This window comes from Schistocerca nitens, chromosome 12, assembly GCF_023898315.1.
Source record: "Schistocerca nitens isolate TAMUIC-IGC-003100 chromosome 12, iqSchNite1.1, whole genome shotgun sequence".
Classification (NCBI taxonomy): Eukaryota; Metazoa; Arthropoda; class Insecta; order Orthoptera; family Acrididae; genus Schistocerca; species Schistocerca nitens.
Window position 1 is genome coordinate 192,408,553 of NC_064625.1, and position 21,636 is coordinate 192,430,188.

The window sequence follows — 21,636 nt, forward strand, 5'->3', positions numbered from 1 at the left end:
AGGATGTAGAGGCTTATCTTGCTAGGGGTAAGATAGATACTGCCTACGGGAAAATGAAAGAGACCTTTGGAGAAAAGAGAACCACTTGTATGAATATCAAGAGCGCAGATGGAAACCCAGTTCTAAGCAACGAAGGGAAAGCTGAAAGGTGGAAGGAGTATATAGAGGGTCTATACAAGGGTGATGTACTTGAGGACATTATTATGGAAATAGAAGAGGATGTAGATGAAGATGAAATGGGAGATACGATACTGCGTGAAGAGTTTGACAGAGCATTGAAAGACCTGAGTCGAAACAAGGCTCTGGGAGTAGACAGCATTCCATTAGAACTACTGATGGCCTTGGCAGAGCCAGTCCTGACAAAACTCTACCATCTGGTGAGCAAAGCGTATGAGACAGGCGTAATACCCTCAGGCTTAAAGAAGAATATAATAATTACAATCCCAAAGAAAGCAGGTGTTGGCGGATGTGAAAATTACCGAACTATCATGTGTATTTTAACTTATTTTATGTTTAACCAAGAATATTTTGAACAGACTGACGGTGTCGCCATGGGTAGCCCCCTGTCTCCTTTGGTCGCCAACCTTTTTATGGAGGATTTTGAAGAGAGAGCGCTTGAATCAGCTGCCCTGAAGCCAACAGTTTTTTGGCGGTATGTGGATGACCCTTTCATAGTGTGGCCTCAAGGAGAAGATAAATTAACGGAGTTTCTACATCACCTCAACTCCATTCATAGCGACATCCTGTTCACCACGGAAATAGAGAAAGATGGTCGTTTGCCTTTCTCGGATGTCCTGGTCGAAGGAAGAATGGTGGTTCTCTAGGGCATTCAGTTTACCGGAAACCCACTCGTACTGATTCGTACCTGCAAGCATCGAGTTGCCATCACCCGTCGCAAACCGTGAATTTGCTTAAAACACTTGTTCGTAGAGCTCATACTGTCTCAGATCTAGATAGCTTACCTCAAGAACTCGCCCATCTAAAGACTACTCAGCGAAAATGGGTATTCCATCCGGCAGATTAACAGGGCACTAGCAATTAAAACTAAGAAGCGGGAAGAGAATAAAGAGGAGAACATGCCGGAACAATCTTTAGCTTTTCTTCCTTTCGTTGGCAACACTTCGTTTAAACTAGCAAGAATCCTCTGCTGAACATTGTATTTCTACTGGACATTCAATGGAGATTGAGAAAACAATGATTTTGTCCACAGCAACGTCTTTCTGGGACCCCACTATTAAAGAATCCGTAGAAATACGACTGTGGGAAAATCTGTTAAATCGTGACAGCAGCTACCAGCTGGACAGTGCACGGAATCCTATCATCTCCACGATTTGCTCAAATCGAAGACGACCGAGTGCGTCGACGGCCGTGGCAAACAGCAACGCAGAGGGCGACTGAGTTCTACTATACCACCAGCGAGGGCGCTGCCGGCGGGCAGTGTGGTTCAACTATCAAGTTTTCGACGCGTGCGCAGAATAGTTACAGTACGCTATATATTGCGGAATGGAGGAGGTTTTCGCCAGTCTGCGACGGCTCAGCTGAAGGTGAGTGGCAGGTGCCCAGTTGACATATCGTGCGAAGTATTGAACGACGACTGGCTGCAAGCCCGAAATTTGTTTGAACTACCGACCTATCCATTTAATATGCCACAGCTGCAAACTACTAACATGAATTCTTTACAGACGAATGGAAAAACTGGTAGAAGCCGACCACGGGGAAGATCAGTTTGGATTCCGTAGAAATGTTGGAACACGTGAGGCAATACTGACCCTACGACTTATCTTAGAAGAAAGATTAAGGAAAGGGAAGCCTATGTTTCTAGCATTTGTAGACTTAGAGAAAACTTTTGATAATGTTGACTGGAATACTCTCTTTCAAATTCTAATGTTGGTAGGGGTAAAATACTGGGAGTGAAAGGCTATTTACAGAATGAGATTTTCACTCTGCAGCGGAGTGTGTGCTGATATGAAACTTCCTGGCAGATTAAAACTGTGTGCCCGACCGAGACTCGAACTCGGGACATTTGCCTTTCGCGGGCAAGTGCTCTACCATCTGAGCTCCGAAGCACGACTCACGCCCAGTACTCACAGCTTTACTTCTGCCAGTATCTCGTCTCCTACCTTCCAAACTTTACAGAAGTTCTCCTGTGAAACTTGCAGAACTAGCACTCCTGAAAGAAAGGATACAGCGGAGACATGGCTTAGCCATAGCCTGGGGGATGTTTCCAGAATGAGATTTTCACTCTGCAGTGGAGTGTGCGATGATATGAAACTTCCTGGCAGATTAAAACTGTGTGCCCAACCGAGACTCGAACTCGGGACCTTTGCCTTTCGTGGGCAAGTGCTCTACCATCTGAGCTCCGAAGCACGACTCACGCCCGGTACTCACAGCTTTACTTCTGCCAGTATCTCGTCTCCTACCTTCCAAACTTTACAGAAGTTCTCCTGTGAAACTTGCAGAACTAGCACTCCTGAAAGAAAGGATACAGCGGAGACATGGCTTAGCCACAGCCCGGGGGATGTTTCCAGAATGAGATTTTCACTGGCAGAAGTAAAGCTGTGAGTACCGGGCGTGAGTCGTACTTCGGTAGCTCAGATGGTAGAGCACTTGCCCGCGAAAGGCAAAGGTCCCGAGTTCAAATCTCGGTCGGGCACACATTTTTAATCTGCCAGGAAGTTTCAGGCTATTTACAATTTGTACAGGAACCAGATGGCAGTTATAAGAGTCGAGGGGCATGAAAGGGAAGCAGTGGTTGGGAAGGGAGTGAGACAGGGTTGTGGCCTCTCCCCGATGTTATTCAATCTGTATATTGAGCAAGCAGTAAAGGAAACAAAAGAAAAATTTGGAGTAGGTATTAAAATTCATGGAGAAGAAGTAAAAACTTTGAGGTTCGCCGATGACATTGTAATTCTGTCAGAGACAGCAAAGGACTTGGAAGAGCAGTTGAACGGAATGGACAGTGTCTTGAAAGGAGGATATAAGATGAACATCAACAAAAGCAAAACGAGGATAATGGAATGTAGTCAAATTAAATCGGGTGATGCTGAGGGAATTAGATTAGGAAATGAGACACTTAAAGTAGTAAATGAGTTTTGCTATTTGGGGAGCAAAATAAGTGATGATGGTCGAAGTAGAGAGGATATAAAATGTAGACTGGCAATGGCAAGGAAAGTGTTTCTGAAGAAGAGAAATTTGTTAAAATCGAGTATATATTTGTCAGGAAGTTGTTTCTGAAAGTATTTGTATGGAGTGTAGCCATGTATGGAAGTGAGACATGGACGATAAATAGTTTGGACAAGAAGAGAATAGAAACTTTCGAAATGTGGTGCTACAGAAGAATGCTGAAGATTAGATGGGTAGATCAAATAACTAATCAGGAGGTATTGAATAGAATTGGGGAGAAGAGGAGTTTGTGGCACAACTTGACTAGAAGAAGGGATCGGTTGGTAGGACATGTTCTGAGGCATCAAGGGATCACAAATTTAGTATTGGAGGGCAGCGTGGAGGGTAAAAATCGTAGAGGGAGACAAAGAGATGAATACACCAAGGAGATTCAGAAGGATGTAGGTTGCAGTAAGTACTGGGAGATGAAGAAACTTGCACAGGATGGAGTAGCATGGAGAGCTGCAGCATACCAGTCTCAGGGCAGAAGACCACAACAACAGGTGGGGGGAGAGAAGAAGACTGGGGGGGCATGCAGGGACTAGATGGAGGTTCGGCAATACTGGCAGGTGCAGTGTTGGGAGGTGGAGGGGAGGGGGAAGAGTGAAAAAGAGGAGAAGGGGAGGGGAAAGGATGGTCAGGCGCATTGGCTGAGGGAGGCACACAGTGAGGGTGAGAGGACACGGAAAGGGAGGAGGTGATAGGGCAGAGGGGATGGAAACCGTAAGGTGGAGGGTGTAGCGACAGTAGGTTACTGTATGTTCAGGCAGGTATAATTTCGGGAGTGGAGAATGTCTCGTAAGGATAATGCTCATTTTTGCAGTTCGGAAAAGCTGGTGGTGGAGGGTAGGATCCACACGGCTCGAGTAGTGAAGCAGCCGTCAAAATCCGGCACGTTATGTTCAGCTGCAAGTTGTACCACGTGGTGCTACTTCGCTCTCGCTCCCAGTTTGGCGGTGCCCGTTCGTCTCGTACCGATACAGAAAGCTGTGCAGTGATTGCAGAGCTGGTAGATGACGTGGCTGCTTTCTCGGACGGCCTGGCCTCTGATGGGCTGGGACGAGGCTGTGACGGAACTGGAATTGGAAGTGCTGGGAGGTGGATTGGGCTGTTCCTGCACCAGGGTCTCCACAGTGGTACGATCCCTGTAGCTGTGGCCTAGGACGGGGAGTGGCATAGGGATGGGCTGAGATGTTAACGTGTCGTATTTATGGTGAATTGTAACCTATCCTTTTCCTGCAGTTCACATTTGTTTGGCAAAGGGTTCAAAAATAGAGAAGCACTCGGGCTTTATCTGTGTTCCGTTCTCAGATAGCATGTGGTGAAAATAAATAACTTCTCTTGCAGTTCTGTGTCTGTGTTAAATAAGGATAAATGTAAGATAATGTTGTGACAGAGAGAGAGAGAGAGAGAGAGAGAGAGATAGCTGTGTAGTATCTGCTTATAAGATTAGTAGCAAACGTCTTGAGTGCATCACATTATATATGCATTAATGGTTAATAATAAGAAGCGATATGAAAAATGGTGATCAGGCAAAAATATTATTAGGAAAGGTGCACGGAAGGATTATATTTGTTGAAAGGGTGCTGGGAAAGTGGTTTGTGTCTGAATAGGAAATTGCACACGACGCACTAGTGCAACCATTTATGTCACTGTAGATGTTCGTAGACACGGTACCGTCCCAAAGTGTGGCAAGTGTTGGTGCAGTCCCTGTGCACAGAGTGATCATTTGATGAAATGTCAGTCAGAATTACTGCTACTTCCCTGAATTACAACAGCTGCTGTTCTCCTGTTTGGTATCACAGTTGCGTGGCAGTCTGTATTCTGTGGAGTTACGTGCTCGTTCTCACGACCAGGAAATCTAGAAAAAATGGGGGAACTTTTTTATGTGGGAAAAGTCCAGCAATTTGTTAGAATTTTGGGAATTTTTCATTGTTTTAATTTTCAGATCAATTTTTGTAGTTTTGACTGATAAGAACTGATATTCTAACAAATAATTTTACTTTAGCCCACTCCTGCAGAATAATACTGCAGCAGTAAAACATAAACCAGAGAATAACACCAAAGCAAAACTTAAGACTGTGAAAACTTTGTAAGAACAAATTTCTTTCGATGAGAGTGACATCACAGGTGTTTACATTTCTAACAAGCTGCGGGAAAATATTGTGAATGGTGATTTGAGAAGCATTGCTTTCAAAGTAAATTTCCTTTTACACAAGACGAATTATGTTACGTGTGAGAATATGCGACGAATTTCTTAAATCGTGAAGTGTTTCACTGTCATTCGAAACTCAAACATTTTGAGAGCCAGCTACTTTAAAAAAGACCAGCCATTTATGCCATTATTTAAAATTTTAATGGTGCATTTGTGTTTGACACATCCTAAAAAAAAGACCAAGCTTCAAGTTTAGTTTCTCATACTTATTTCAGTTCTTTCGTAGATTACAGATTATGCAAAAACAATGGCAGAAGTATAATTATCCTTAGAAAACAAAAAAAAGTGAAAGATTAGTTCAGCAATTTCACACATAATTGGATTTCTGACGAAAGGGTCAAAGTTTTCTCACACTTAGGGGGATATGTCGCAATCGTCGCAATACTCGTTTGCTTCTTTCCTGCTCGTTTTACCAGTAAATTGTGTCGTCTTCTCTGTACAGTGCTCCGAATATCTGCTGTCATCGGCTGTCGAGATTGTGTGACACGAGCTACGATTGGCTAACAGAAGTGCATTGTGCAGCACAGTCTAAAATTCACTGCTCCGAAAGCTACTGTGCTGTATGTGCTGGAATTCGTATTTATACTTTTGTAATACCAATATATACAATGTTTATGTTGCCCCACATCAAAGAGCTTTCCAGAACGCATTGTTTTCTTGCTGGATTTTGTTTCCTTAAGTGCTGGAAGTTCTGTGCTGGTGTATAAAACGTTTACCAGTCAAAGAATTGAAAAGTTTTACAGCTCCGAAGGAAAATATACTGGCACTTAACAAGGAAAAATGTACTTTCTCTCAGGGTATAGTACATTTTCACCCTGAAAAAGTGTATTTTTAGTGGGTGAAAATCCACGTCTTTCTTCTCTCTCTCTCTCTCTCTCTCTCTCTCTCTCTCTCTCTCTCTCTCTCTCTCTTCCCCTCCCCTCCCCTCCCCCCCCCCCCTCCCTAATTGTCCGCATGTACACCGTGTCGTAAAGTATTGAAATAAAGGTCCTGATGCATCTCCACAGTGCTTTGAGTCAGGAAGCAAGTGATGTTCAGTGTGTGTGCGCTGCATCCTGTCACTCTGTCACTGCAGCTGTCGTATCGAATAACATGACACAACTGCTCTGCACGTAGCTGACGTTAATCAGTTCCTGTCCTCAATGTCGATAATAAAGTCCGTGTTAAAGTACAGTCTGCCTGTAAAGGAATGTTCCAGTTTCAGTGGTATATTATAACAGTTTTTTATACAAATATTCAGTTCGACCTAAAATACAATTCTTCCCACACTTTGGGTAATAAGTCCAGAGTAATGGAAGCAACGACAGCCTCTTCAGTTCCGTGTCTCGACTCTGGCAGATCGTTAGATAGTGGCACAAAGCAGACGAGATCTTTTACAAAGCCCCCCACAGGAAAAAAATCACACGGGTCGAGGTCAGGCGAATGTGGAGGCGGTGTCCTCGTCGTATCGATTGTTAGCACCGGTCCAGCGGTCAGAGACTTCAGTGTTCGACTGTGCTCGTACGAAAATGTGCTGACGGATAGGGGCCCGATGTTGTTGCCGAGTAAAGTTTTCGGGGTCACCTTTTAACTGATGAAACGGCCATTCTGGTAACGTATATAGATAAGCTACCCCTGCTGCGGTAGCTACAGCGAAACAAAATAGTCTGAACACTTGACAGTGGGACACAGCACAGAAAAGTTTTAATTTTGGGATTTCGCAATTGTCACATCGGATAGGTCTACTGCAATCACTTTGTACGGTCCGTGGAATTGTGCAGCTAGCTTCTCAGAATGACGCCTTCCAACGGTTTCGTCAAACCAAAGAAGCGTCCTAAATATTCTTCGATTCTCCGACTCGTCGTGTGAGTCTTACTGGTTTCCTTCATTTCTTTTATCCTTTCTTGTGCTACTGGATGTGCTGCTTGCTGCATTCTAGTTGGCTGATATACATAAGAGTTCATTCCTCTGTCTTTAGGACTCCTGGAATGTGTACTTGTCTCCCATAAATTTATGCCAACAATGTATACCCATTGCTACTGTGAAAATATAAGTAATTGGATAGATTAGTTTTCCACGTCTTTCATTTTCTAATCTTCTATTTTTTGCCATCCCCATCCCACCTCTATCACATACAGTGCACTTAGCTTTCCGCATTTATTAGCTCGTGCACGACGTTATAGCAGTATTCTGTTTTTCGTATTACCGTAGCTACTGTGTTTCAGCTGTCAGATTTTTGAATCTCGTCCACTGCAGTCTATAACAGTCAGTCTCTCCTTCTCGTCCTGTCCGGTAAGTCTTCCTCCGACCAGAGGTTCTGCGTCACTGCTCCAAACTCTACTCCTTTTCCTAAACCTTACCAGTCCTCCTCCTTCACTGCTTTTACTTCCCCTTCGACCCTTCTGCCAGGAGAAGGATCCTTCACTGCTCTCCCTTCTCCTTCGACCCTTCTGTTAGGAGAAACAGCGAGTGGCTCCAAAAGCTCGCAAACCGTAATACCTTTTTTACGTGTGTTCTCCTGCCACCACTCGGTGAATAGATTTTTTTATCCGTCCGATTACTTGTCTTATTCAAAAACTGATTATTTTCGTCGATACTTTGCTACTGTGAGGCATATTAAATATAGAAACAGTATACTGTTGCCATATATTCCAATTACAGTGGTCCTCTCTAACGAAGTGTCACAAATATTCCACCAGTGTCCTACAAGTTCTCTCGAGCACCCCATTTGTCAGTGAAATTCTGTCGTCACAGTTTTCCGGATCCTTAATAACTTATGTACCCTTTTCTCTGTTTGAACTTATTTCTTTGACATTTATAATAATTCCTAATGTGTTCCTCTTTTCATGCCTTTCCACTAATTATAGTTTTCTATTTGGCCTAAGGTTCTGTGCATCCTCTGATGGCTGCCTAACACTAGTTTGACCATTTCCTCTATGTCTAGTTCATTTTCTTCACACGTTCTTAATTTTCCCTAACCACTCTGTGTCTCGTACTTTCGTGCCCTCTACATCGTCTGACCACGTTCGGCTCAACGCGTCACAGTGGGGATGCACATTATTGTTGCAATATTGCCCGACTCCCAGTAATTTTACATTCGTATGTCCACTTTCCTCGTATATTATTTGGCCTAGGAAGCCTAATATATGCTGTAATAGGTGTTACAATATACTGTCTCCGGTTACCCGACATCTCATCACCTCGATAACAGACGTGAAAATGCTGCAAACTCGGGGTTTTCTCTCTCACTCCAACTCTGTGCAGACAGTGCGCACCACCGTACTCGGAGCGGGTACGAGTCGAGTCGAGTCGTCGCCCGTCCGTGGCGACAGGTGGCTCGCGTGCCGGTGACGTCGGAGAGTAACGCAGTCGGCACGCAAACTCCCTGACTGGAGACAGTTCCGAATGTCCCGCCAGGTGGCACCGCTCTGTGGACGACGTGTCTGCCAGCTTTCTCTCATTCGTTTGTAATCGAGGCCACTAGAGCGCGGCATTCCACCACCCACAATGTTACGAGTACCGATCTTTTAACATCGGTTGTGATAGTTTTGTTTTGTTGACAAATTAGTTTTAAAGGTAGAAATTCGGAGAGAATTTTTACTCGTCAGCATAACTGGAGTTTATAGTTTTTCAGTTGTAAATTGAGCGCAGATTTAATGTAGTGGCATTTGGAAAAATGGCTGGAATATTGCAATTGTCGCTGTTACTGAAGTCCTGACGTTTTTATTTATCGCAATTACAAATATTATCTCTGAGAACCTCGTGTGTATAAGTTGTGGTGTTTCGAGGTGATCGAGTGTATCGGTTCTCGATACTTCATTTTTTTCTGTGCACTGTTGCGTATAATACGTTCTGTACAGTGAGAACTAGTCACACATTTCCTAGTTTGTGGAGTGTGACCAGTTTTAAACACCGTGCAAAATATAAATACTGGAAATTGACAGTTTAGGACAGCGTTTAAAATGGATATTTGTAAAAACAATGATTGGTTGTGTGGCTGTGAATTTAAAAATGCATTATTTTGCTTCCCATGCCTGTATGATGTTGAACCCATGTGGACAAAAGCGAGGGTTACAGACATAAACCGTCTGAGTTCCAAAGTGTAAATGCACGAATCTTCAGCTGCTCGAATACAAAATTGTTTGGGACTGCCACTTTTTGGAACTGTCACTGTAGCCGAACAACCGAATAGTGCATCGAGAAGGAAAATTGCCGAGAATGGTGTGTCCGAAAGAACAGACGTCACACATTTGTATAACCAATCTGCCGCGACGGGCACTGAAATCGCAACCTTCGGTGCAGATGCACATTTATGTTCGATCTCCGGCAGGGATCTAAACTTAGTGAGTGTGGAGGACACGGGTCGGGGCTGTGGATAGGTGGCACAAGATGGGAATGCAGGTCAGCTGAGATAGTCCGTGCATTTGTGATAAATGGTCTGTCCGGGTCACGCAGTGGTTAATGCGACTACCTAGTAAGTGGAAGATCCCAGGGTCGAGTCCTGTGGCGTGCACATTATCCCTCGTCACCACTTATTCTGCACAAAGTCCTGATACGGCTGATATCTTAGTACCATCCCCGTATGTTCATTTCTCCTCCCTCCACGTCAGTTTGCGTAGTAGAAGAAGTTAGGTGTAATAGGTCAGGGCTAAATATATTAAAAAATTTGTTTCTGTGGTTCCTTCAAATTGGCCTTAAGGGATTGTGATAAAACTGAATTGTTATCAAACCCCGACTAATTTTACTTCTGGATTGAATGCAGCACTAAAAGATAATTTGGGTAAGGCAACTGTTTTCAAAGGAACCTTCAAAACTATTCAAAGTGAACTTTTCCAAATTATGTTGGATGTATACCAAGAAGAAATTTCAAAGCAAATAAGGAATCGTAATTTTTAGCTGTTATAGCAGATGAAACAAGTGATGTATCAAACATATTTCAGATGGCTGTTGTATACTGTTACATATTGAGAGGTAAACAAATACAGAGGCTCCAGAGTCTGCTGTCTCCTTGTGAACACGGTGCGCAGATGTTAGCTGCGACTTTGCTAGAAGAACTGAATAGGCAAAGAGTGAATCAGACTCACCAAAAATTACTTGCACAGACCTGTGACGAGGCATCTGTTATGGGTGTTTCCTCGGGTGGGGTACAAACTGTTGTGTAAAAATTGTCCTAATTCAGAATGTGTACATTGCTATGCTGATGAAGTTAATCTTATAATGAGCGAGGCGGCATCAGCCAATTGCAGTACGATTTATTTATTTACTTATTTATTTAGAGTTTTCAGAGAATATGTCCATTCTTCTCGTAGAGTGCGTAGTGGACCACTATCCTCGGTGACTTAGTGAGAAAGCATTTCCCTCGATCTTGTCTGGTGGATTTTTCGATCTCAATTCATAAATGCAGTTCGTTACTCCAAGAATGTATAAATCACATACTGGAAGGTGATTCTATAAGAAGTGAAACTACAATTTGCCAGGCTCTCGGTCATAAAAATGTTCGTTTCAGTCGTATCTTTAATTATTAGTGAGCACAGACATTTACCTGCTGGGGAACAGCAACTGTTATAAATTAAAATTGTAGAGCCGCCACAAGTTGCGTGTAATTTTTTATTTATTTTACACGTTTCATTTGTCCAATGCGAGCACCCTCAGAACTTATGTAGCGGGGGCCACACGGTACCCGTTTCAGTTATCGGTTGGAATTTTCTAGTTAAGTTTTGCCACTCGCCAGAGTTCTGTTTGGTCAGTTACAGTACAGAGAATCAATGCGTGCTGGCCCATAAGACCATTTCAACATTTAAAATAAATGTTATCGAGATTTGAGAAGTAATTGGTATCACCAGTGGCAATGAATCTATTGATTACTAATGAATCTACTGATTTATCAGTGAAGAAAAGGAAGTTGGAATAGCCTGATGTGAGTAGAAAAGAAAAGCAAAGGTGGTGTGCAACGTGATTGATGCTATAGATCATTGTATTTTTTCACATCATCTTGTAGCTGCTTCATTGTTTTTTTTTGTGTTAAGTTCCCCTTGTACTTTTTTAAGATATCCTAAAGATATCTTAAAGGAAATGTGTTCATTGTCATCATTTTTGGATAATCTGAAACTATATTGTTAACTATCTTTTATCTACCTAGCGCGAGAATGTAGATCATTATCTGGTGCAGTTAGTCTAGTTGAGTCTGACAACTAACAACCCAGGGAAGATGTTCACTAAGTACTCTAAACTGTTGAAGGTAATTCTCACAATTCCCTTGACATCGGTCGAACCGAAAGGCTGCTTTTCAACTTTGAAAATAGGCGACGCTTTCCGCCAAAAGAGGTCTCGCGATGCAGATTACAGACTGCAATTGGTGTGTGACTGAAGAGTTTGTCAGTGAAAAATGGAATGGCAAAGTTTCAATACGTGTAAGACAAGTCCATTAAATGACGAGTGTGTTTCAGTTCTACTAGGAATGTAGCTCATTCAATAGTTTTTCTAGATAGTTGATAAATCGTAGCATGCTCTTTGCTACAGATATTTTTCTGTCAGATATATTTCTCACTTTTTTCAGGATCGTAACTTGGATTTAAAAAATTGAATTTTCTGGTCTTCATACAGCACGAATTGTCAGGATGTTTAAATCGTAACAAATGTCAGGAAGCGAGGCACCGATAAAAGAATTTTCTTCCTTGTAACCGTCTCGTATAAAAATGTAGCATTGAAACTTTGGTGCAACACCCAGCTTCAGATACCACGGGCCACCACCGATGTATCAGCATTTGCATAGAGATTTCTGGGTTTATACACAGTGTAATAAGAATATTCGTCTAGTTCCAACCACCATTTCAGTAATCTCGGCAACAGACCTTCGACACCAAAAGCCCGTGTCAGTGGCTCGTCATCTGTTACTATGGTAAAATCTTCCTAAATGTGTGGTCTGCACTGTTTTGTGGCCATACAATTGCTAAGCACTCTACCTCAGTTGCAGCCTTATCCAACAACCGTGGAGCACAGTTGACTGGCAAATCTGCATCTATCTCCCCTCGTGACAGAACTGCTCTGAACAGTTATGCACTGGTATCTGTAGCGCCAGTGTTACGGTTTCTTGAAATCTGGGTAGCTCAGTATGGGAGGATTTACTAATCTCTCAGTTCCTCAAATGCTGCTTGTGGCAGATCTCCCAGTTCAGCGATTTATACAGTGGATTCACAGTTTTAATATCCAGCCACCCCTAAATATCCTTTAAACCCTGTCACGGATTTCAGAACTGTTCTCCACCTCTTCACATTATGCTCACCTGGCTCCACATCTTTCTTTGTTATTTTGTGTCCTAAGAATATTATCTCTTTCTCAGAAATTCACACAATCTGGTGTAACTTTAACCTAGGTGCCCTTAAACCATCCAATATTTTCCTGCAACTTCTCATCACATTCCTTCACTGAACTACCTTAGCAAGTTAAGTCATCCGAGTACATTAAAACACTTTGTCCCGTGCAATCTTGCCAAAGCAACATTCACTAGTCTTTGAAATATACTTGATGCATTCTTTAGCTCCATTGGCATCCTTTTGGACTCATAGTGCTGATAATTTGCAGTAAATGCTGTGTTTTCCTCTATCTGCTGAATCTATTAAATTCTAATAAAATCTAGTGGAGAAATACTTGGCTTTCCCCAGTTTGTCCAGTACCTCACTTATGTTGGGGATGGGGAAGGCTTCCCCCACTGAGATTTCATTCTATATTTCCCTATCCCACAGGTGTCCGTGGGTACTTTTCAGGGACTCTGAACGATTATATCCCCATTAACCGTTTTCTCAATTTGCTCCTGTAATACCACCTTTTGTGCTTCCAGTATTCTGTATGGATGTACCTTTCCTTTGTTTTTTTGGCAATATAGGGAATGCATGCCTTACCATTTCTGTGAATGCCAAATTGCCACCTTTTAGATAAAATACCTCACCATATGCCATACACTTCATATCAGTCTTCTTTATCCAAATGACCATTCACATCATTTCTCTAACTTGTGCAGTGAGATTTCCTTGTGTGCTCATGCCGTTAATTGCTCCCTGTGTGGCTCGTGTTGGTGTCACTTTGTGTTATCAGTTCGCCTAAGACTTTCACTGTACTCAGATTCCACTTGGCCTCACTTGTAATTAGTACACTGAAAATATATTTCTCTTGCTCTGTTAGTACCATAAATTTGGCTGTATGCACACTTTCTTCTTGTTTGGGAATAATCTTTTCTTTTTCATTACTGGGATTCAACCCTGTTTCTACACACGTTCTTATGTTTTTCTTTGCTATGAGCTATTTTCACATTAATTTCTGATGCCCCACTAGTTTGCCTTATAGGTAACTCATAACATGTCGTCTCACAACTTGCCTTCGATTTGCATATTGTTCTTTTTCCTTCACCATTCTGTGATTTACACTTTTTCATCTTATGTCTGTCACGTGGAGCTTACCCTCATATTCATAGATCCTTTTCGCCATCTACTTTTCCTGTTCATTTCCACATTATTTACAGCCCGACTAGCGGCATTGCTTCAGTCTCGGTTATTGTCAGTAGTGGAATATTTCAAACTGTATTTTAATGGTGCTCTCACCACAGTTAATAATAACTTTTTGTTTGATTTCTCAGGTAGTCATTCCTTACTAGACGTTCATAAGGAATATCCATTCCTGTTCCTATGATATGTAAGTTGTGCTTCACTGTCAATTTCCCTGTTATTAGTAATTACAGATTGATGGTTCCCAATTAACCTATTGCACCTTGCATTGCACGCTTCAGAATAAGGAAATCTTCCCTGCTAATTACTGCTTCCTTTGTGAGCCTCTCTCGTTGTATAACACCGATACAAAGGTGGTTTCATAAGTCTGGTAAATATCCAGGATGGAACATTTTTGTTGCGCCTTCGTGTTGATTATTCCGAGGATCAAGTAAAGAATTTCAGCAATGTACAGTGTACAGTTCAGTGTTCCAGCTGTCTCAATCGGTCAGTGTCTTGACTGTTTCCTCCATTTTCAGTCGCAGAGTTTTGTGCTTTTATCAAACATTTTCATTTGAAGAGTTGGACAGCTGCACAGATCAAAACAGAATTGGATGAAGTTCACACCGTAATTAAAGACCACTTTAACGAATTTAAAAGTGGTCGGTCAAGCACCGAAGACAAAGCGTGCTCCAGTCATCCGATTTAGTTAACCACAAAGGGGAAACCATTGACGATACAGTAATGCGAGATGGCCAAATAAAAATTTGTGAGATTGCTGAGACTGTAAGCATCTCAACTGAGTGAGTGCCTAATATCCTGTACAGAGTATTTGCTACGAAGAAGCTGCGAGCGAGGTTGGTGCCGCAATTGCTCCGTCGAGCGAAGGCACGTCTCGCACATTATTACAGTACAGTGTCTGGCTGTGTTTAATCGCAATCTTAAAGATCTTTTCCTGATTTGCAGTTATTGATTAAAGCTGGATCCATCAATACACATCAGAGTCAAAATGGCAGACAAAATAGTTAACAAAAGGCTGGTAACAGTCCACTGAAGAATGCAAAGACCATTTTGTCAGATGGTGAGGTGATGGTCACTGTTTCTTGGGATTCCCAAGGATTACTTGGAAAAAGGCAGAGCCATAGCTGGACCTGTTTATGCTTCATTGTTGCATCATCTGAAACTTGTATTGGCGGAGAAAAGACCCACGTTTAACCACAAAAAAGGGTCCTTTCACCAGGATAATGCACCGTCCCACCCATCAGCGATAACAGTGGTGAAAAATGCACGAATTGGACTTTGAATTGGTTCCTCGTCCACCCTATTCACCGTACTTAGTCCAAAGTGACTTCACCTTGTTCCCTTACTTGACACTTTGGCTTGCTGGGAAGAAATTTTCATCAAATGAGGAAGTGATAATTGGAATCAACAAGTATTTTGCAGTGGGATGAAAAAGTTGGTAGATCCCTGGACCAAGTTTATATCCTTCCAAGCAGAATATGTCGAGAAAGAAATTGAGTTATTTACGAAACAAACATTTTTCTCTCTTTTTTTACACGACTTATCAAACCTACTTCTTATGTGCCTCGATATCTATTGATAACTGTAACTCCCTTCCTAATTCGTAGCAATATTCCACTGCAATTTCGTTTCTTGCTTCAAAATCTGTGACTCTTAACATTTGGGCATTTTGTCACAGTAAGATGTGTATTCCTCGTGTAACACTCTCTTAGTTTTCCATTTTACTTGCGGGCACAGCCCCTAATTTCTCATCGAATTGGGGCCTAGCCTTGTACATTTTTCACGAATGGTTATCTTTTTAAGTCTGCATTTGTGTGACCCGGTTTGTCACAGTGGTAACAAAATTTCTGAGAGCCTTTTGCTTCTTCTGCCTTCACACGTGTCGCTACCCGTCTACCCTCGTGTTCCTCTTTGGCTTTCCACAGTCTCTAGCCGTGTGATCCATCTGCACACAGTATCGTCATCTTCCCTATATGTTACTTAGAGTTTAGACTTCTTTCACTCTCGGGAATAGATCCTCTTTCTTTCACGGAGAGTAGGGCACTTTCCTCTCACGACGCCTCTTCTGCCGTAGCACCTGACCTAATTTAATCGGCGTGGCTTCGTACAGCTGTCCGAATCCTGTCACTCGCTAGGCTCTGCACGGAGCGATCCTGTCCCAGTATCCGTACCAGTTTCGACGCACCTCACAGTCGTGCTCCCCCTGTCACCGGCGACGGCCTCTCCGAATGATTTTTAAACTCCGTCCGTCCGATTAACCGACGATGCAATTGCTTTCCCCGTGTGTCGTCTGGCCTGACAGGCCCACAGGCACAATAGCCTATGCCGCACTTAACTGTATAATTTTCTTCCCCGATTATATTCACTCGATTCTAGTTATAATTATTCCGGACAGTTAATTTTGCTGTAGCTTTTGCCATAATTTTAGACTTATATTTTGAAGTAGCAATGGTTTGTCGTCTGATTTGACTACTTGAAATGCTGCATTCACATTGTCTGTGAAACCCCTAAGTTTGGAGCTCCACTAAATGACTTTACTAATACAAGAACATCCTTCACACTGATGCTTTTAACATCTGAATTAGTAGCTGAAGCCATCTTACACCGATACAGTCTTAAAACTCTTGTGTCATTGCTTCCCTGAGGTGAAGTGTGCTGATGCTGTACTTCTGCTGATTTCTTTTGCAGTTCCTTCAAGTATTTCTTCCTCTGATGGTCCTTCCTGCACCTTGTCTGGCCTGGACAAAACCTCCAAGTCACTGTTGGGCTCTGGGGATGGCATCTGCTTCTTTTTACCTGTTCCACATTCCCCGTCACCAATCTTCTTGCCGTACACAGTGTGCAGGACCGATTCCGATAGACTTTCGGGGTGTGGCCTGTGTGGTGCACTTGGGCTGTCGATGACAGTGTGTACTGAAGCCTACCGAGTTATCTTTAATGGAGGAGAGGAAGAAAGTCTGAAGGATGCTTAGCACAGGTGATTCTGGAGTGGAGAGGAGAAGTTGTCGGCTTTGTAGGAAGTGAATAAGGGTGCAAACACTAAAGAGGTCGTACGGATAAAAAAGAGAACATTCTTTGGAGAAGATTCGCAGAGTGAAAGAATGCTCTCTGAGAAAGTTCTTTATATCGTACGAACAAAATGTTGAGAGCGTATTTTCCGACGAGGGAGTTCATTCTCACTATCTCACCGCCTGCTCGAGTCTGTTCTCCATGTCGTGTCGTCTGCACCGGGCACGGAACGTACTCTTTATCTTGCATTTCATTCAGCTTGCTGAAATATGCAAACTATTCGGTGTACAAATATGTACTGTAGCATCACTGTGTTTGGGAAGAGTTGCATAAAATTTCATTTTGTTTATGAAAATACATTTTCTGATAATCTTGACAAATTTTCGACATGCAGGGAACTTTTTTGTTATCGATGTTAGGTGAACGCATTATGTGAGTGAAATTTTAAGAATACTTCACATTATCGTCTACTCGGGATTGTAACTCGAGAGTGTTCTGACACGTGGTAATCTCGATTAAATGGCGCATAATATTCTGTTGGCATGTCAAGTACTTTGTGGTTTTGTTATGAGAAACAGTTCACTAGGTTTGTAATAAACTTTTTTTTTTTTTTAAGTTTTATGATTTGCCTACTAATTTCTCGCATAGCAAAATGGAACGTCTGTGCTGTGTGAAAATATGATGAACATCTGAAAAGGTTTGTTTTGTCTGGTTTGTACCTTGTCTTCCCATACACCAGTTGGAAAACTTGGGTCTGGTAAATAGCACAAAAATGTTTTCATTTTTCCTTAATGATTTTTGGGAAGTAAGTTCACCACCCTAATAATGTTTTTACTGTTAAACCCATATAAACTTACTCAGTTTCTCTATTTAATATTGCTTCTGAGCAACATAAATTTATTAAATTTACTAAAAAAACTTGGTAAGACTTAACTTACAGAATTTACTCAGCTTGAAGTATGTTACAGAGCTCATATCAAAAAGGGGAGAATTTTCTTTGCCCGTGAGAAACTTCGCTGTGTTTATTCGTATGAAATCGGAGAATGTTCTTAATGTTGAGCAAGGTTACCCACTCATTTACTCAAGCTGGGAACACACTCAGGTGAAGTCCATACTCACTTTGTTTATTTGTGTGAACTTGAGAACGTTCTCCAAAATTCCGAGAACTGAGTCCTTTCTGCATGTTATTTATACAATCTAAGGATTGAAATTAAGAACAACATATTCCAGTGGCTTTATATCTTTGCAAATCATTGCTGCTGCACCTCTCCACCCCCCACCCCCCCCCCCCCTTGCCATCAGTTTCTCTCCCACCCCGCCACTTTCCCTTACCCATCACGCCATGCCGGCATCCCCCCACCCACCCCCACTCCCCCTCTTCGTGCACTGCTGCTCCTGCCACACCTCCTTTTTCACTTTCCTCAAGATTTTTTTTCCTCTGAGTAAATATGAATTTTCATGTACGACTTATCTTAGAAGAAAGATTAAGGAAAGGCAAACCTACATTTCTAGCATTTGTAGACTTAGAGAAATCTTTTGACAATGTTGACTGGAATACTCTCTTGCAAATTCTAAAGGTGGCAGGTGTAAAATACAGGGAGCGAAAGGCTATTTACAATTTGTACAGAAACCAGATGGCAGTTATAAGAGTCGAGGGACATGAAAGGGAAGCAGTGGTTGGGAAGGGAATGAGACAGGGGGTTGTAGCCTCTCCCCGATGTTATTCAATCTGTATATTGAGCAAGCAGTAAAGGAAACAAAAGAAAAGTTCGGAGTAGGTATTAAAATCCATGGAGAAGAAATAAGAACTTTAAGGTTTGCCGATGACATTGTAATTCTGTCAGAGACAGTAAAGGACTTGGAAGAGCAGTTGAACGGAATGGACAGTGTCTCGAAAGGAGAGTATAAGATGAACATCAACAAAAGCAAAACGAGGATAATGGAATGTAGTCGAATTAAGTTGGGTGATGCTGAGGGAATTAGATTAGGAAATGAGACACTTCAAGTAGTAAAGGAGTTTTGCTGTTTGGGGAGCAAAATAACTGAAGATGGGTGAAGTAGAGAGGATGTAAAATGTAGACTGGCAATGGCAAGGAAAGCGTTTCTCAAGAAGAGAAATTTGTTAACGTCAAGTATTGATTTAAGTGTCAGGAAGTCGTTTCTGAAAGTATTTGTATGGAGTGTAGCCATATATGGAAGTGAAACATGGACGATAAATAGTTTAGACAAGAAGAGAATAGAAGCTTTTGAAATGTGGTGCTACAGAAGAATGCTGAAGATTAGATGGGTAGATCACATAACTAATGAGGAGGTATTGAATAGAACTGGGGAGAAGAAGAGTTTGTGGCACAACTTGACTAGAAGAAGGGATCGGTTGGTAGGACATGTTCTGAGGCATCAAGGGATCACAAATTTAGCATTGGAGGGCAGCGTGGAGGGTAAAAATCGTAGAGGGAGACCAAGAGATGAATACACTAAGCAGATTCAGAAGGATGTAGGCTGCAGCAGGTACTGGGAGATGAAGAAGCTTGCGCAGGATAGAGTAGCATGGAGAGCTGCATCAAACCAGTCTCAGGACTGAAGACCAGAACAACATTAAAATTTTGTAACAATCTCTCTCTCTCTCTCTCTCTCTCTCTCTCTCTCTCTTTGTTTGGTCAGTTCCAATTCTCTGTGATCACTTGAACAAAAGCATGCCAGTTTCTTTTGTCCTGCAGTTTCTGCTGTAGGCTTTCCAGTTTGGAGCAGATTACTTCTGTGATGCCATTGATTCATTTCATCCTCTGACATCCTCTTCTTCTAGTGCCTTTGATCTTCCCAGCATTAGAGTTTTTTGCAGTGAAACATATCTTCTCATGATGTCTCCATAGTAGGTCAGCTTTTGTTTTAGCATCAGTTCTCCCAGGGAGCACTTTGGTTTTATTTACTCTAATATTAACCTATTCATTCTCTTTGAAGTCCACGGGGTTCTGAGAAGTTTCCTCCAACACCACAAATCAAAGGAGTCTATTCTTCGCTGTTCGTTCCACATTTCTAGTGGTCCAGGTCTCACATCTGTATATAACAACTGGAAAGGCTGTAGCCCTTACAATACGGATCTTTGTTGCCAAAGTTATATCTCTACACCTTAAAACCTCGTCAAGGTCTGACTTTTTCAAACAGCGAGCATCTCTCGATTTTGTGGAGACGCTTGCTGCTCGGTAAAAAGGAAGTGTCAGGAAAGGCAGTGTCAGGAATTGATGAGGTTTTAAGTAGTGGAGATATACTTAAAGCCTTCAATACTGTTGTACAAATATTCACGGTATAGAGGGATCTCAGTTTGTCGGTCACATTGTCACGGTAACAGCAGTGCTCCCGTTCCTGTCACAGGGAGGTGAGTGTCGAAGGGTGCCGAGGTGACCCCAGAGCCACAGACGGGCTGACCGAGCAGATGCCCGATCTCGTAATCCGCGGCACGATCCACGCCGAGCTACAGCCTTTCTACTTCGAGGCACTCGAGGACGTAGGGCCCGGCGAGGCAGACGAAGCGGCGGACGACCGTTCGGAGAGTGACGAAGATGGCGACAGCGACGGTAGCGTCGGCGGCAGTGACTGTGGTGGAGGTTGAGAGCAGTATATCTGTGTGTATAAAAATGATGTGAAACTTATAGGAACGTACAATTCTGAGTATTTGTCAACATAAGCGGAAACTGTTTTGAAGGAATATAACAAATAATTTTGGAAGTGTTTAAAGAAACAGTAATGTTGTTTGAATACCTGCTGTAATAATCTACAATAATGTTTGATTCTTGTTGTAACAACAATGGATTCACAATGACACAATTTTTTTAAATGATAAAATGGCTACACAGACCAGGTAGCAATTCGAAAATAGCACTGACAATGTTTTTTTGCAGTAAGTCGAATTTAAAAAGTTCTATGTTTTTATAAACCTGTGAAAGAATAATAAATGAGGACTGCTACCTTGTTATTTTAAGTGTTAATTATATTTATCAGGATACTGTTAGATACCATTTTTAAATATTAAATTTCATTTAGAGGAACCACTTTGTGATTAAAATACACGACAGACTCTTTTACGAATGAACCACACATTACTAGTGTAATACTGTACAGCATTTATTATTTGTTACACAAACCAGTTTTTGGCCGTAAAGTCACTGTCGGGTACGAAGATAAGTAAGTGGTAAAGTTAAATTGGTTGGATCGAAGATTTTAAAGTAGTGCATCTAAAGAGTATCTCCATTTCAAGAGGTGAAAAATGTTAATGTTACAAGCAGGAACAAATAAAGGATTATTTCAGTATAAATGTGGTGTAAGATTATTTAACTAAGATAAAATATGTGAAGCATTATCCGATGAACTGTAGACCATTAAAGTAAAATTTAGGATGGATTAAAGACGAGATTATTTTCTTCAGCTACACGTTCGGACTATGTCACCAAAGTTTAATGTTAAATTATTTTCTCCTACGTACAACCGTCGTGATTTGTGTGACGGCATCCCGTGCACGTGACAGTAGTTCCCCAGCGACCCGGGCGGCAGACGCAGCTGAGGAGGGGTCACGTGTGCCCGTGCTCGGTGCACGGGCTGATCCCGACTTGTGGCAGTCAGATGTCAGACTTGCCACAGGTTCTGGAAATCGGGGAATTCCAAACACATCAGGGAAATCTGAAAAAACAAAACACTGGAAAAATCTCGTTTTTGTCTCAGTAGACGAAACGGTGTGTTTGCCGAGGTGTCGCACGTCGTCGGTGGCCGGATGCGGCCGAG

The 21,636-nt window shown here is 42.2% G+C and overlaps 1 protein-coding gene across 6 annotated transcripts in view; it reads left to right on the plus strand.

Moving 5' to 3' along the window:
* LOC126215355 (F-box/LRR-repeat protein 17-like) overlaps positions 1 to 20,833 on the plus strand; it is a 110,425-nt gene extending 89,592 nt beyond the window's left edge. For all 6 annotated transcript variants that reach the window (XM_049942043.1, XM_049942047.1, XM_049942046.1 and 3 more), the window contains one exon: positions 20,233 to 20,833. In XM_049942043.1, the coding sequence (XP_049798000.1) occupies positions 20,233 to 20,470 (238 nt within the window). In that variant the 3' untranslated portion in view covers positions 20,471 to 20,833. The remainder of the gene's footprint in view (positions 1 to 20,232) is intronic.
* The last annotated feature ends 803 nt before the right edge of the window (positions 20,834 to 21,636 follow it).